General features: G+C 37.3%; 1 protein-coding gene across 1 annotated transcript in view; it reads right to left on the bottom strand.

The window, feature by feature from the left end:
• The window catches only part of LOC5575426 (uncharacterized protein DDB_G0271670), a 355,154-nt gene extending 348,883 nt beyond the window's left edge, over positions 1 to 6,271 (bottom strand). Inside the window, exon 1 of the mRNA XM_021842578.1 lies at positions 4,283 to 6,271. Within this exon, the coding sequence (XP_021698270.1) occupies positions 4,283 to 4,567 (285 nt within the window). The 5' untranslated portion in view covers positions 4,568 to 6,271. The remainder of the gene's footprint in view (positions 1 to 4,282) is intronic.
• Between the last annotated feature and the right edge of the window lie 8,723 nt (positions 6,272 to 14,994).

The following is a 14,994-nucleotide window of genomic DNA, read 5'->3' on the forward strand; positions in this document are numbered from 1 at the left end:
GATAAATCATACCTTAAAATTTATGTAAACATCCATAAAACCAGTGTATTATGCAACTTTGACGACCTGTAGCTAAAAATTGTGACGTGGTAGAACATTTCTGAGAATGGCATCAGATTCAGCAACCCCGAATCTACTAGAGACACATAATTTAATCCTTGAGACACGCAAACATGTCATTTTTGTTGCGCTGTGTTATTGGAATAAGGTCTGTTTTGAAAAGTCACCATTTTATAATTAATTTTTGAAGCTTTGTAAATTACAGCTGTCATTATATAGAGTATCATATACATACGTTACTCCATAATTAAGTATAGAAACTTTTCCAATCACTTTTTTTTGTTCCGTTTCATTATGACAGCATTTCTATTCACGTGTAGAGAGCGGAAATAAAAAAAAAACGAGGTCCTCAACAATCCACGTTTTTTGTTCATTAAATTGCTCTAAAATTTAACAATATAAAAACAATATAAAAATCACTACGACATGAGAATTGTGCCACAGAATATAGTAGCACAAACATAGAAAATTTTTCTTTAAATTTCCCACATTTTTTCCAATTTCAAATTTTTTGGATGTGTACAAGATTTTTTTCACCATTTGTTAATAATTTGGAAATTATCATGGCGAACGCCCTTTTATCGAAATAATAACGGTAATCTGCGTAACTACGTCCGTTTATTGTTTTTCACTCAATTAAAATAAAGTAAAATGTCATAGCTTTTGCAAGAGCCTCTCAGAAAAAAAAAATCGTCTCTGATGTCATTTAACCTATCATAAATTTCCCCGACCTAGGTAAGCGTATCTAATTCTGCCATCAGGACACATATTTAATACAATATTAAGAGGAAAATAACCATAATCGTTTTACAAATTTTCAAAACCAGTTTGTTTGCTCAAAATTTAGGCAATGTTCAAGAAAATCTATCATTGCATTACGCTTGCTATCTGGATTGCGATGATAGATTTTTATGGGGATTTCTTGATATTTGAACGAAACTGGTTTTTTATTTTGAGTTGGCGATTCCTTTTCGATACACTCCTTCAATAACTACTATTTTTTTACTTGTTTTAATTATGAATCGTGGTTTACGGCCAACCAGCCGAGTGGAAGTTTAACAACTACCGAAAAGCTAAACATTACATATAATTTGCAATTGGATTAGATGGACAAATTGATGTGAAGATTTGCGAAAAAGTTACACGTCTTCTCAGTGAGAATCGAACTCACGACTCCCCGATCTCTAGTTGGGGCGCGTTAACCACTACGCCATGAGAGGACTCATGAACGCAGAAGTTAACCTGAATTCGATTTCAGCTCAATAATCACGTGGTCCTCTTTCGCAAAGTGCACCTCTTTCGGAAGAATTAGATGCCCATCCAAACACAACGCTTTCTATATATATCCAATGCCTAGCCCGAGAGCGCATTGTTTTTTAGATATAGGAATAGCACACTACACTAGCCAGCAACTGCGCTGGCTGAGGTTTCTATTGTGTGGGCTTCCAATGGGTCGCGACGTTCTCAAACGACCGGTTACGGAACATGAGTCCGTTGCTCGATAAATACTTGTTTTAATTATGAATCGTGGATGGGCATCTAATTCTTCCGAAAGAGGTGCACTTTGCGAAAGAGGACCACGTGATTATTGAGCTGAAATCGAATTCAGGTTAACTTCTGCGTTCATGAGTCCTCTCATGGCGTAGTGGTTAACGCGCCCCAACTAGAGATCGGGGAGTCGTGAGTTCGATTCTCACTGAGAAGACGTGTAACTTTTTCGCAAATCTTCACATCAATTTGTCCATCTAATCCAATTGCAAATTATATGTAATGTTTAGCTTTTCGGTAGTTGTTAAACTTCCACTCGGCTGGTTGGCCGTAAACCACGATTCATAATTAAAACAAGTATTTATCGAGCAACGGACTCATGTTCCGTAACCGGTCGTTTGAGAACGTCGCGACCCATTGGAAGCCCACACAATAGAAACCTCAGCCAGCGCAGTTGCTGGCTAGTGTAGTGTGCTATTCCTATATCTAAAAAACAATGCGCTCTCGGGCTAGGCATTGGATATATATAGAAAGCGTTGTGTTTGGATGGGCATCTAATTCTTCCGAAAGAGGTGCACTTTGCGAAAGAGGACCACGTGATTATTGAGCTGAAATCGAATTCAGGTTAACTTCTGCGTTCATGAGTCCTCTCATGGCGTAGTGGTTAACGCGCCCCAACTAGAGATCGGGGAGTCGTGAGTTCGATTCTCACTGAGAAGACGTGTAACTTTTTCGCAAATCTTCACATCAATTTGTCCATCTAATCCAATTGCAAATTATATGTAATGTTTAGCTTTTCGGTAGTTGTTATACTATTTTTTTTCTCTGGAATTTTCACTCCTTATTTCACTGATTTTTTTTTATTTTTCGTTTTATTTTCTAAATATGATAATTTGTGAATGCAGTTCCATTCCGTTTCATCATGGCAATATTTCCATTAACGTATAGAGAGCGAGAATAAAAAACAACGAGGTCCTCAATAATCCATTTTTTTTTTCGTTAATTGAATTTGATCTTAAATTCTACAAAATATTTTTGACTATGTCATGAGAATTGTGCCACAGAATATAGTAGCTCAAACATAGTATTTTTTTCCAAAAATATCCCACATTTTTTTCAAATTCCGATTTTTTGGAGGTGTTCCATTCGTTAATAATTTGGAAATTATCGTAGAATGGCGTTCAAATTATCATAAAATGGCGTTAAATTTTATCGAAATAATATCATCGCTTAGCAATTCCGAATACATTGTAACGCATTATAAATTATAAAATCGATCGTCGGTTCAACTCAATATTATTGAGATTGGTATAAGTGTTTACGATAACTTTTCGATACACTCACTGAGATTTTGACTCTTTATTTCACTAGAATTTTCACTCCTTATTTCACTGATATTTTTTCATTATTCGTTTCATTTTCCAAATCTAATAATTTGTGGAATGCAGTTTATTTCGAAAAAAAAGTCTGATTTTTAATTACACACTTTCAAATCCATCAAACACGAAAAATCATTACATTCGCTGACATTTTCTCGCTGGACGATAAGTAAATAGTTAGACATGTAAATTCTACTTCCCTCGAAAACGAAACTAGATTAATTTAGCTTAGAGTTATTGTGCGTATTTTTACTATATTTACCTACAGTATATTTGCATACGGGTATGCATCAAATTCAATAACATACTAAGTCCACAGTATTTAGAAAATTTTCAAACATTTTTTTCCGAAACACGTTCTAGCGGACTGGAAATCTAACTTTGACCGGATTTTGGATTGTAAATCTGACGCCTCGCTGACTAAACCAACACTTGGTCAATTTATGAACCATACAAAGGAACCCTAATCGGGAGCCGCATCTCTTGGCATATTTGATTCACTTCGAAGGAGAATAATTTTTGAAAGCAATTGAGCTATTATAATCATGGTAGGATTTCAAAATTTCAAACAATTCGGCCGAGAAAAACTACCCCATCAGTGTAAGTAATGGTGATGTTTAGGTAGTTCCTTATCATCTATGGAAAAAATCTTTACTTATCAAATTTCTAAAATTATTTAATATTAAGTTTTTTTAAATTTAATTACATATGTTCTGCAAACTTTTGAGAATTTTGCCACAATACTAATTTAATGAAAGTTATGGGTTGAAAACTAGAAACTCAATATTTATTGCAATTGATAACTAATTATCCACTAAGACACATAAATTTCCTATCTTTTCCATGGTTAGATTTCCAGAAAAAAATCACAATCCTTATTCACTACTAATAACCAATTAAACCCATGTCCGAACAAACGCATCCAAAGTAGGTCAACCTATTACGCATTAACGTTTCAGTTGGCACCGTCCATATATTAGTCAAAGTGGTGTAACATAAACCTCAAACTGCCACTGATTAATCATTCCCTGCCCGAACCTAAACCCGATAACGCTTGTCAACGGACACTTTCCAACACTTTAGCTCAAATTTCCCTCCGACCTCATAAATCCGGCTCATCAGCGTATCACTTTTAGCACTGCCATAAAATTAGTCACACGTCCATTTCACTTTACCCCGCGATTCCAGCAAACAAGAACAACCTTCAATCGTTCGAAGCCCCATTTTCGTCCACCTTCCCAGATATCGGGCTCTTATCGCGAAACAGGACGACACTTGAGTACACAGAAACGTCCAAGTCTCGTATCGCCCCAGAAAAAAAAAACGAAATGAAATGCATTCTTCAGGTCACTCACCTGTGTTGCATCGGTGTAGGGTGTGCTCGAATTTTTGTCCACCATTTGGGACCCGAAGAGCACCGGTGGGACCAACTGCTGCTGCTGTTGCTGAACCATGGCCACCGTTTGACCGTTCGCCAAAGCCGTCTGCTGTTGCTGCTGGAGCATTGTGGTGTCAACGAGCAGCGAAGTCAACGGGACTCCGGAATTGTTACCAAGCTGCACCTGCACTGCACCGGTATCCATCATCTCACCACTTTGGGACACTACCAGCTGCAAGTCGTGATTGTGCTGGGGGACCATATTTTGTATGGGGGGAGGGTGCAGAAATCTGCACGCGTTTTTTCCTTTTTTTTCTCTCTAGTAGCACTCGCTTCACTTGTTCTCACTAATTCACTGTTTGACGTGGGGCAGCACCAGTTTACGTGTTTTGGGAATATTTCGAATTTTTCTTCATGAAATTTTCACGCGCTGCATTCGGCATTTGCACCTTCTTTTCTGAGTTGGGTTGGTGGGGTTTGCAAGTGGTGACAAGACAAGAGCAAAAAAATCTTTTTTTAGACACTTATCAACATACCCGCCTTGCAATCGCTAGCTGTGCCTGCAGCTGCACTTTTCTCCGCGGAATCACACTTCTCACACTTGCTTTCGGTTGCACTTTTTCGCTATTCTGCTCTGTTGTTTATTAAACATTCGACCGTTGGTTGAGCACCCAGTTTCACGTTGAAACAAACGTAAATAATTTGATTTACAAGTCCAATGACATCAGTTTAGTGCTTTCGCTGGCCGGCCTCTTTCACGGATAATCACTTTTTGCCCTTTTTTATGCGGGCGGTTTTTGTTTTTTTTTTCCTGCTTCTTCTCTGGTAACAAGAACTGTTGCTCTTTGATGTCTCAAGCTTAGGATGTTTGTTCAGCACAAATATGATTCTATTTTTCACAATTCGTTTTGATTCATTCTCTGTCGATTACTGATTTCTAATTCATCCCCTGTCTCATTTGTAAACTTTAAGGTCGTTGCAATTCACTGAGCTCTTCAGATTAATAACCAATCCAACTTTTTTTTCCACAAAAGCCCGCTAGGAACTTCGAAAACACCGTTTACATATTTTTCCCTTCGGCTTTTTTCCAACAAAGTTGCTAAAAATTTCAGAACTTCCACTGAACCGACACTGTGTAGATTATCAACTTCTTCCAAATAAACTTTACTCGAAGCGTTTAATCACCTAAGTCTTCTACGAAAATACAAGAAAATTGTGCGTATCGTGTAGCTCTCGCCGTTTAGAGTAGCTTTGTTAGGCGCTGTGTATTTTGCTTTTCTTGTTTGTTTTGCTCTTTCGAGACCGAGGAAATTTCAGTTTTTCATTAGCTTTTCCGACCGATGCTGTTCTTGTTGCGCTTGGCTTCGAGGGGGGTTTTCCCGATTATTCACTGCCCAAGGATATCGGAAATCTGTTCCGAATTCACGATTTTGGAAATATTCCAAATATTTTTCTCTCTATCACTAATGGACAAATTGACAAAAAATATCGTTTTTTGTTTTACGAGACCTACTGGTCAAGCACTGTCCGGAAGTATGACGGAACTTTAGTTGGACGCTTTTCCGTCCTGCGACAAAGTGTTTGTTGGATACCTATATGGCATCGATTGTGGATAGTAACACCGCACCAAGTCACACATTTTTACCAATTTACGAAAAAAAGTCCTTTTTCACTTTCTTGCTCTTTCACAGTTTTTCCAGCTTATCACTTCTAATTCATGCTGTTTTTCGTGATTTCTACCTCATAAGATAGTTATGTGTTTTCCATTCCATTGGACCTAACACTACTCTGCTGGGAAGTGTTCTACCAAAACACAGAGTCAAGAAGAGAGGACTGCAGTTTGATGTTCCTGAATCTCAAAACTAAAATCCTATTTTCCGTCCGATCGTGTTTACTGTTGCTTCAAAACTGAACTGTGTCTACGAGACCATACCGAACCGAACCACGACTTGAAACCAATTACTAACTCTGCGCACATGCGAGAGCGCTCCATACTCATGCTCTCGCAACCCGCTTCGAATTCACCACACTCGATTACTCCCCCTAGCATACTCACCACTCCAACACCGTTCTATACGTGAATCACACTCGCTCGCGTCGAAGAGGCGCGGCGCGGTCGGTCCCAGAGGCAGCGGATTGAAAGGATGTTTGCATCACTCACACGCTGCGATGCAACGATCAGCTGGTTTCGGAGAGACCTTACCCTTGTTTTCCGCACCGCGCGCTCACCCAACCACCACAAACCAGCGACGCTCTTCTCTCGTGGAAAAGCGTCCACCCCGAACGCTTGGTTCTGAGACTCGAATTTTCTCACCTCTCGCGGTTTGCTGATTTGTTTGAGACGATGACGACACGCTCTCAGCGCTCTGCTTTTCTTGCGTTTACCGTCAGCCACCCCCAACCCATAACTCTACTCTGGCCCGCGTTCCGTTCGTGTCGTCTCTTCTGAGAGCGTTCGAGTCTCCGCGATTCCTCATTGCCTTTCCGTATAGGGTTCATTCAAATATTACGTAACGCAAAATTTGCCAATTTTAGACCCCCTCCCTCTCCCACGTAACAGCTTTTGTATGGAAAATTTTATTTTTTTGTATGGACCGTAACACTTTGTAAGACCCCCTCCCTCCCCCTGTTGCGTTACGTAATATTTGAACGATCCCATAATATTTGGGTCTATGCAATTCTACAGTCATGCTACGATTTTTCAAACTTTGTTATTTTTTTCTACTTAAGGCTAAGTAGCCCGTCATTCGTTTTGGCAACAATGATGATTTTTCAGCTTGCATTTCAAAGTGATAAAACTCAGTCTTGATAGTTTATATTGACTTGAAAAAGTATCACTGTACGCGCTAACATGCTTAAAATATGCTGATACTTTTTCTGCTGTGTCAGAGCAAAACCAACTGATTTCCTTTGATTAGAAATCGTGAGATGAATTAGCAACAATCATCAACGACGCGTACAAATTTCAATGACGGCCTTAAATTCGTGTTTTCCATTGTGTTATTCGTAAAACTATTCCAATACCGAAACCTGCAAAGTTTCCGACAAGGCTAAAAGCATGAACTCGTAAAATGAGAACACCAAAAACTCAACATTGTGCAATGCCTGTACTACATGCACTTGCGCATGGTTCTTCAAACACACACCGCCTTTAGTAGGTGAGCAGGTACAGCTGTGGGAGTGTGTCCTAGCTTGTATATAGTCAACGTATTTTGACAGCTACTATAGCTACAGCTGTCTATAGCTGTCAGTGGGAAAGCACGGCTGGTTCGCAATGTTACGAGTAGGCGCAACAGTGTGCGAAAACAAAACAAAAAGGTTCAAGACTGTGACATGACTCAGTGATTATATTAAAAGAAGTACAGTTTTGTCTCACTTATTCCGAATACTTAAGGCTTGCTGGGACTTAATAAGTTTAAATAAGGTGATATTTTTGAAATTTGAAATTTTAATGCGAAATTTAACTGAACACTAATGAGTATGCTGATATAAATAATGTTTTATCATATCTGTCTTTCAATTTTTTGAAAAAGAATGCTTTAAATACCGAAAACTTTTGCTCTGTCTGTCTTATATTTCTAACATCTTGATTTAAATTTCGCACAACATGAACGAATTTTAAATGAATAATTACGTAACTAACTCTCAGTGTCTAAAATAGTTTTACAAACATTATAATTGAGCCGCAATGGACTCAGAGAGCGGACGACGTATTTCAGGGAAACATTTCAACAAAATTTGAGTTGGATTGTAAAAAAGTAGAAAAGATCAAGTGAAATTTCATTTTAACTTTAATTACTTTGTTTACACACAAGTTTGAATCTTATTCCGAAGACTTGAGGATTACAACGATTTCAAATGCTTCAGTTTTGACTTTATTCAGAACATTCAACTGTAAAATATTAGGTGTACTGACAAAAATAATGAGATATAATATTTTACTATAACGCGAATAAATGGATTCCCATGTTGACTATTGTTCTAAACATTTGACAAATATTATGACTAAACTGATATAACAATCATCAATCATAACCCATTTATGAAAAAATCTATTTGTTAGCTTTATTAAACTGTAAACTTTCTAATGTACGAATAAAAAATAATAATCAATTATCTTCTACTGTGTTGTCTCAAATTTTGAACACTCGGTTTTTGTATGACGGTTGAAATGTTTTACTGAAATATGTCATTGAATTTCCCTGAAAGTTGATTGCAATTCAGTGTTAATGTATTTAAATATATTTTATACTTTGGGGTTCGTTGTGATGCTTAACTTCGAGGCTAGTAACATTAGCTCAGACCAATTTGTTTGCGAAATCCATTGAATACGATTTATTCGTACTAAGCATTCGGAATTTGAATCAAGGTGCTCGAAATATGAGACTGAATGTGTTCGGCATTTGAGTCAAAATGTTGTTCCATACTTTAACGTAAAATCTATACTTAAAATCATAAAATCGACATTTTTCGGCATACCAAACAGCTTACAGTTAAGCTTTGCAAAGAAATTAACATATTCACAAATATCAGCTTCTCCATGCCTATCAGATGCATTTGACTGTTGGCCTTTAGTGTTCCAAATATGAGTCAAAACGGTACTATCCATTATTTTTACGCAAAAGTATGGAACAACATATTGCTTCAAATGCTGAACATTGCGCTCATTCTGTTTCATATTCCGAGCATATTGATTCATATTACGAATAGCAACAGTAAAGGGTATTCAAATGAATAATTTCGCAAATAAATTTATTTGAACTGGTTTTACTGATATTGAAATAAGAAACCGTTACATTTCACATTGTCTTATATATCTTTAGAGACATTTAAAGTGAGTTGCAAAAGACTGCCATTTCCTGGAAGTTTGATGACATATATCAGTGAAATGTTTCAACAAAATTGCCATGTACAACCATGCCATGAGTCTGCCTGGAATTTGGAAAAATTTTATCATTAAATTTTGATTCAAATGCCGAACATTTTGCTTATTATTCCTCATTTTCCAAACATATTGTTACATATTCTGAACAGCACGAATGATTAGTATTCATATGCAACATTTTGGGGATAAATTTATTTGACCACCATTTCCTGGTAATTTGATGAATTATTTCAGCTAATATTTCTAAAAAATCTTCTCACTATATCAAGTGTTTGGAGTATGAGTCTGTTCGGAATTTTAGACAAAATGGTCCTGCAAAAATGCGTAGCTTAGCTAGCTTAGCTTAGCTTAGATCGACTACACATATCAATGGTTGCTATTCCGTGATTGACCGAAGTCAGTGAAAATGCACAAAGAATCAACTAGAAGTTCGGCTGGGATTGGCCATAATCTTTTTCAATGTGCATAATTCAGTGCCTCTATTTGAACAAGGTCAATAACGGCGCCGGCTACGTCCTTGCAGTCAGGTGGGATTGGGGGAAGGAATGTTAGTGTGTAACCTTTGCTATTTGGAGACCGTGTTTGCCTCTGCATCTCCACAAAGGTTACTGGGAGGGATGTTTGTTAATGGGAAGGATCGTTGGGTCACAGGATTCACTTTGATAAGCGATTAGACCATGATAAACAATGATTTGTGAGATATATACATGCTTATACGTAAATATAATATTTTCATTTGATATGAAAAATTTTATTTATTTATTTATTTATTTATTTATTTACAAAAATAAAGGTATAAAAGAGGTGTTCTGAAAAAAAAAATGTTAAACATAAATAAATCATGAATCAGAGTTTGTGTCGACACTCACAGTGACGAACCATTCATAGTTTGTTGAAAAATCACATCTACATCCCACCATTGTAACGATTAAATGTGCAGTCACACATATTTTACAGATTAGAAATAGTAGCATGAAACGAGCTCACCAATTGATCCGTTATCCTTAACTGAGCAGCCACAATCCACTTTCAGCTTCAAAAATAGGCGCGCCTCCCGAAAAAAATGGACGGCTCTCGGGCTTTCTTGACGCACTGCCCAGGAGCAAGCGTCAAGGTCGAAGGATCGAAAAGAACGAACCGATCGCGGCACTTTTTAACTTACTCCAACCGAACTCACCTATCACGCCACTTTTTCACTTACTAGACCGACGCGCGACATGTTTGGTCTTGCCCTCGTCGCTCAGCCCCGGCAAAAGCAAGTGTCAAGGTCGAAAGATCAAACAGAACTAACCGGCACTGCCCAGGAGCAAGCGTCAAGGTCGAAGGATCGAAAAGAACGAACCGATCGCGGCACTTTTTCACTTACTCCAATCGAACTCACCGATCACGCCACTTTTTCACTTACTAGACCGACGCGCGACATGTTTGATCCTGCCCTCGTCGCTCGCCCCGGCAAAAGCAAGTGTCAAGGTCGAAAGATCAAACAGAACTCAAAAACGGTGCTGCGAAAATACGTAGGCATAGAAACTTTCCCGAAACAGATGAATCCTTGGATTCCAAATCTTTTTACATTTAGAAACTCTACTCTTTCTTTATGTGCACTTATGGTTTGTATGAGTTAACCTCGCATTCCGTAAGGTCATGTGAAATAGATCAGCTTGTCATAAATTCAAGGCAAAAGGTTCAAAGAAAATTCTTCAAAAGAACGAATGGTCAAAAAGGAAATAGAAAAGACAGAGATCTGAAGTATTTTTTTCAAAGAAGAAACAATTTCCCACAAAGCAACGTTTCTTGACCTTACAATTTAACCTTCCTTAGTCCCTAACAAAAAGTTACAAATTGTGACCTCGTTCTTGACCTGAAAATTCAAACAGCTCGTAAAAATCAGTGTGTTGACCGAATTTATTTCTGTTGGGCTTATATGAAAGGCACACATGTCTAGTTTCAGAAACCCTACCGGAGATCCGCATTTGGTCACTGTGGCCACCGGGAACCTGCTACATCTCAAAAAAGTTCTTTAAGGGACCCTTACTTTGACAACCTGTAGATTCGTAACTAAACAAGTAATCTGAACCGTCCTCATACTGTTTAAAAGGTTTTCACTTCTTCATCTTCTTCTTCTTGGAATTTACGTCCTCACTGAGGCAGAGTCTGCTTCTCAGAGTAGTGTTCTTATGAGCACTTCCACAGTTATTAACTGAGAGCTTTCTTTGCCAAAGTTGCCATTTTTGCATTCGTATATCGTTTGGGAGGTACGATGATACTCTATGCCCTTTACGAAAATATCCTGGACCAAACGGGATTCGAACCCAAACACCTTCAGCATGGCTTTGCTTTGTAGCCGCGGACTCTAACCACTCGGCTGAGGAAAGCCCCCGGTATTCACGTGGACTGTGAATAGAGATTCTCAAATCACTAAGATATTCATACCCGGTTCCGGAACATCCGAAATGTAAGTTTCCATCACAGTTTTGTATATGTACTTCACATCGGTACTATTCTGTTGATGGATATTTTGGCAAAAAATAAATTTTGTAATAAGGAACCAATTACCGGCGCACATCCCCTGAAAAATTCGGCCCAGTATGGTCCATGTGGTACCAGTTCCTGGAGTCCCGGAAGGTGGCCAATCTGGACAATTCGATGAAATTACTCAGATTTATGCCCCAAACCCAAATGAATTGTGCCCAATTCTTTACGATTTTTTTATGTTTGGATGCATTTTGCCAAAAGAATGAATGGATGGTTATTATGGTCCTTTTGGAGCACCGGAATGGCCACCGGGAGAAGGCATGTGACGGCTCACTCTTCATGAGTTTGAATACCTGCGACTCTTCTAGTTCAAATATAGATGAATAACAACTCTGGTTCATTGTTAACATGAAATAACCCATGAATGGCCACCGGAGATACCCGTGTTGTGCATTATTTAAGTTGTTGTACTAGGCATGCGACGGCTCAAGTTTCCTAGTTTTCTGAGCACGTAATCCATCTCACATAATAATGAATGGATGGCCAGACGATTCATTATTATGTTTTATTCAACGAGCCTAAAGATCAAATGAAAATAAAATGAAATGAATTATATATTTGTTTACATATTTTTCTCTTAGGTCAAAACATGTTTGCACAGTGAATGATCTCATCAAAAAGTATATAGTTCCTGTTATCGTTCATAAGTATGGAAAACTTGACATTATTCAACAAACTTCAGATTCATCGCATAATATTAATTTGAACTACTTCATATAAAGTAGTAAAGAGAATTTGAAACAATTGGGTGGCTAAGCAATGAAAAAGTTTTAATAGCTTGGGAAGAGCACATTTTTATAAGTAAGCACTGTACATTTTAAGAAGTGGACACTTTGTTTATGTTATATCTCTTTATTTATTTATAAAATTTAAAACGGTTTTCTGTGCATCGTTCAACCTCATTTCTACAATTCTATACAAAAATAAGATCTAACAAAATGCTTCCGGTTGGACAACTAAAACCGATAAAGTCTCATGAAAAGCAGATCTTCAAAGTTAAGCTAAATTTTTCGCATAATAGAAATCCTCATTTTTATGAACAAATTGTATAGTGATACCTTTACTATTGAAGGTACGGCTTTGAAACCACCAACAATATTCCACTAATCTCTAGCACTAGGTCACTTTAGTGATTTATCCATTTATGGCCAATTTTATTGATGCACCATCCTTTTAATCCCAGCAAAAGAGTAAAATAAAAAACGTGTTCTAAATTAGTTAAGATTACTTAAGAAACTATATTTGTATAAGAGAGCTAAATCGTGAATTTAACCTCATTCTTAGGTATAAATTTTACTCTATTTTTGCCGTTTTACTAAAAAATTTCATACTTTTAAAACCACACGCAAACAAATCCGTTCTCATAATTGTGAATAAAAAGTTATAGTAAACGGAACGCATTGCTTGCTGAATTTTATGACTTAGTTCCCAAAACCGTGAATATTTGCATCTCGTTTATATGAACCTAATCAGTAATCCAAGAACAAAGTTCTTGCTTCTTCCATTAGCATGTTTGTTTATTAACGCGTTCGGCATAATGACCCTCAAATAACGATATCTAGAATACATTGAACCATTTTCTCGATTTGATTCCTGATAACGAGAACTCTGTTCACGCGCGCTGTCAAAAATGATGACGTATGCGCAGGAACAAATATACGATAGTCAACAAAGGAATGGCGGTCCGGAATGAAGGTATGCATTTTTGTTCTAGTTTTTCAGCGAAATTTTCATTTGAGACTGTTTTCTGCGTGAATTATCAAGTAAGAAACTAGTTTTTCTTCATGCTGTACGTGCAAAAATATTGCGTATTACTCAAAATGTGCTTGTTTGCTGCTGAAAAAATGTGTATTTCTCCAAATTAGTGGACATAGCTTTCAACACCTAAAATAGTGATAGATCCTCGAGCGATTCGAGAGAGAGTGCAACAAATGCGAGTATTTTTTCAGGCACTCTCTCTCCCTTGTTGCGATGCTCACCTTCACTCACACTTCAAAAGAACTCTTGAGTCTGCCGCCCGAACAAGACAGTCCTCGGGAAGTTGTGAGAGCACCCTTTTTTGATGGAATTTTACTCTGTTGTGTTTTGTTGCCTCTATGCTTAGCATTTTTTCGCAAAGAGGCAAAGGCAGCACGCTGATCTAGAGTAATTCACCGAACTCTAACGATGTTGAGGAGTATTATCAAGCCTGGATCGCATTGAGACACACCTCAAGAAAAATGAGGCGCACCGTAAAAAAACTCTATCTGTGACTTGAAATTTGCCGACCTCCAGGGGCACAGGGGCAAAGGGGCACAGAACCCTTGTCACCCGACCTGACCTGACAAAAAATAAATGAAATCTGATAAGTTTTTGCTTAGCGGTGACAGTTATAGTACTTTTTTTTTCATTCAGACCTATAAGGGTTAAAAATAAATCCAAGGCATGGAAAATTATGAAACTTTGGATTCTGGGTCAATATTTAACGTAGAATCAGAATATGTATGAAAATGGATACCCCATAAGCAAGCCATTATGGATTATCCAGCCCAGATTTTGTCATGGTTCTGAAAACTATTTAATTTTTATTTGCTATTTTGAAACTATTTATTGTTTTATTGTAAATTATCAGTCGAATCATTTTAAAAATGATTGTCTATATTATTAACAAAAAAAAAATGGGTACCCTTACTCCTTTACTCTCTATTTTCCCAAACTCGATGCAATGCGCGGTCCCTTCAATTTAACATACTTAGATCCCTCTGTTTATCGATACCTCTCTAACTCGATGTTCCCTAGCTCGATGCTATATGTTTCAGTTTCCCAAGCAATTTTAACTCTCTAACTCTATATTTTCATGAAAATCGCAAATATTCTCCAAATGCTAATAAATTTCAAAAATGTTATTATTATTACTATACTGACAGTATAATGAAGGATTACAGCACATTTTAGGGTAACACAAATTACAATTTTTGCAGACTGTTAAAAAAACATCACATAGGTTAACGTGTTAAAATTTTACTATTTTTCACGATAAAATTAAAGTGGTTATGTATTTTGTTAAAATAATGAAAAGTTTAAAAATTAAAAAATGTGTGTTTTGTATCTTGATACCTCCATTACCTGAAAGCCCCTGCAATATCGAGTTAGGAAGAGTTGACTGTATTGAATTGAAAACCACGGTGAATGATTCACTAACATGTACGGTGAACAGTATCATAGAACGTAGAGAAAAAAACATTTGTGATCGCAACTATTGACTGATTTTTGAACACATATCACCAATATTG

Source organism: Aedes aegypti, chromosome 2 (assembly GCF_002204515.2).
Source record: "Aedes aegypti strain LVP_AGWG chromosome 2, AaegL5.0 Primary Assembly, whole genome shotgun sequence".
NCBI lineage: Eukaryota > Metazoa > Arthropoda > Insecta > Diptera > Culicidae > Aedes > Aedes aegypti.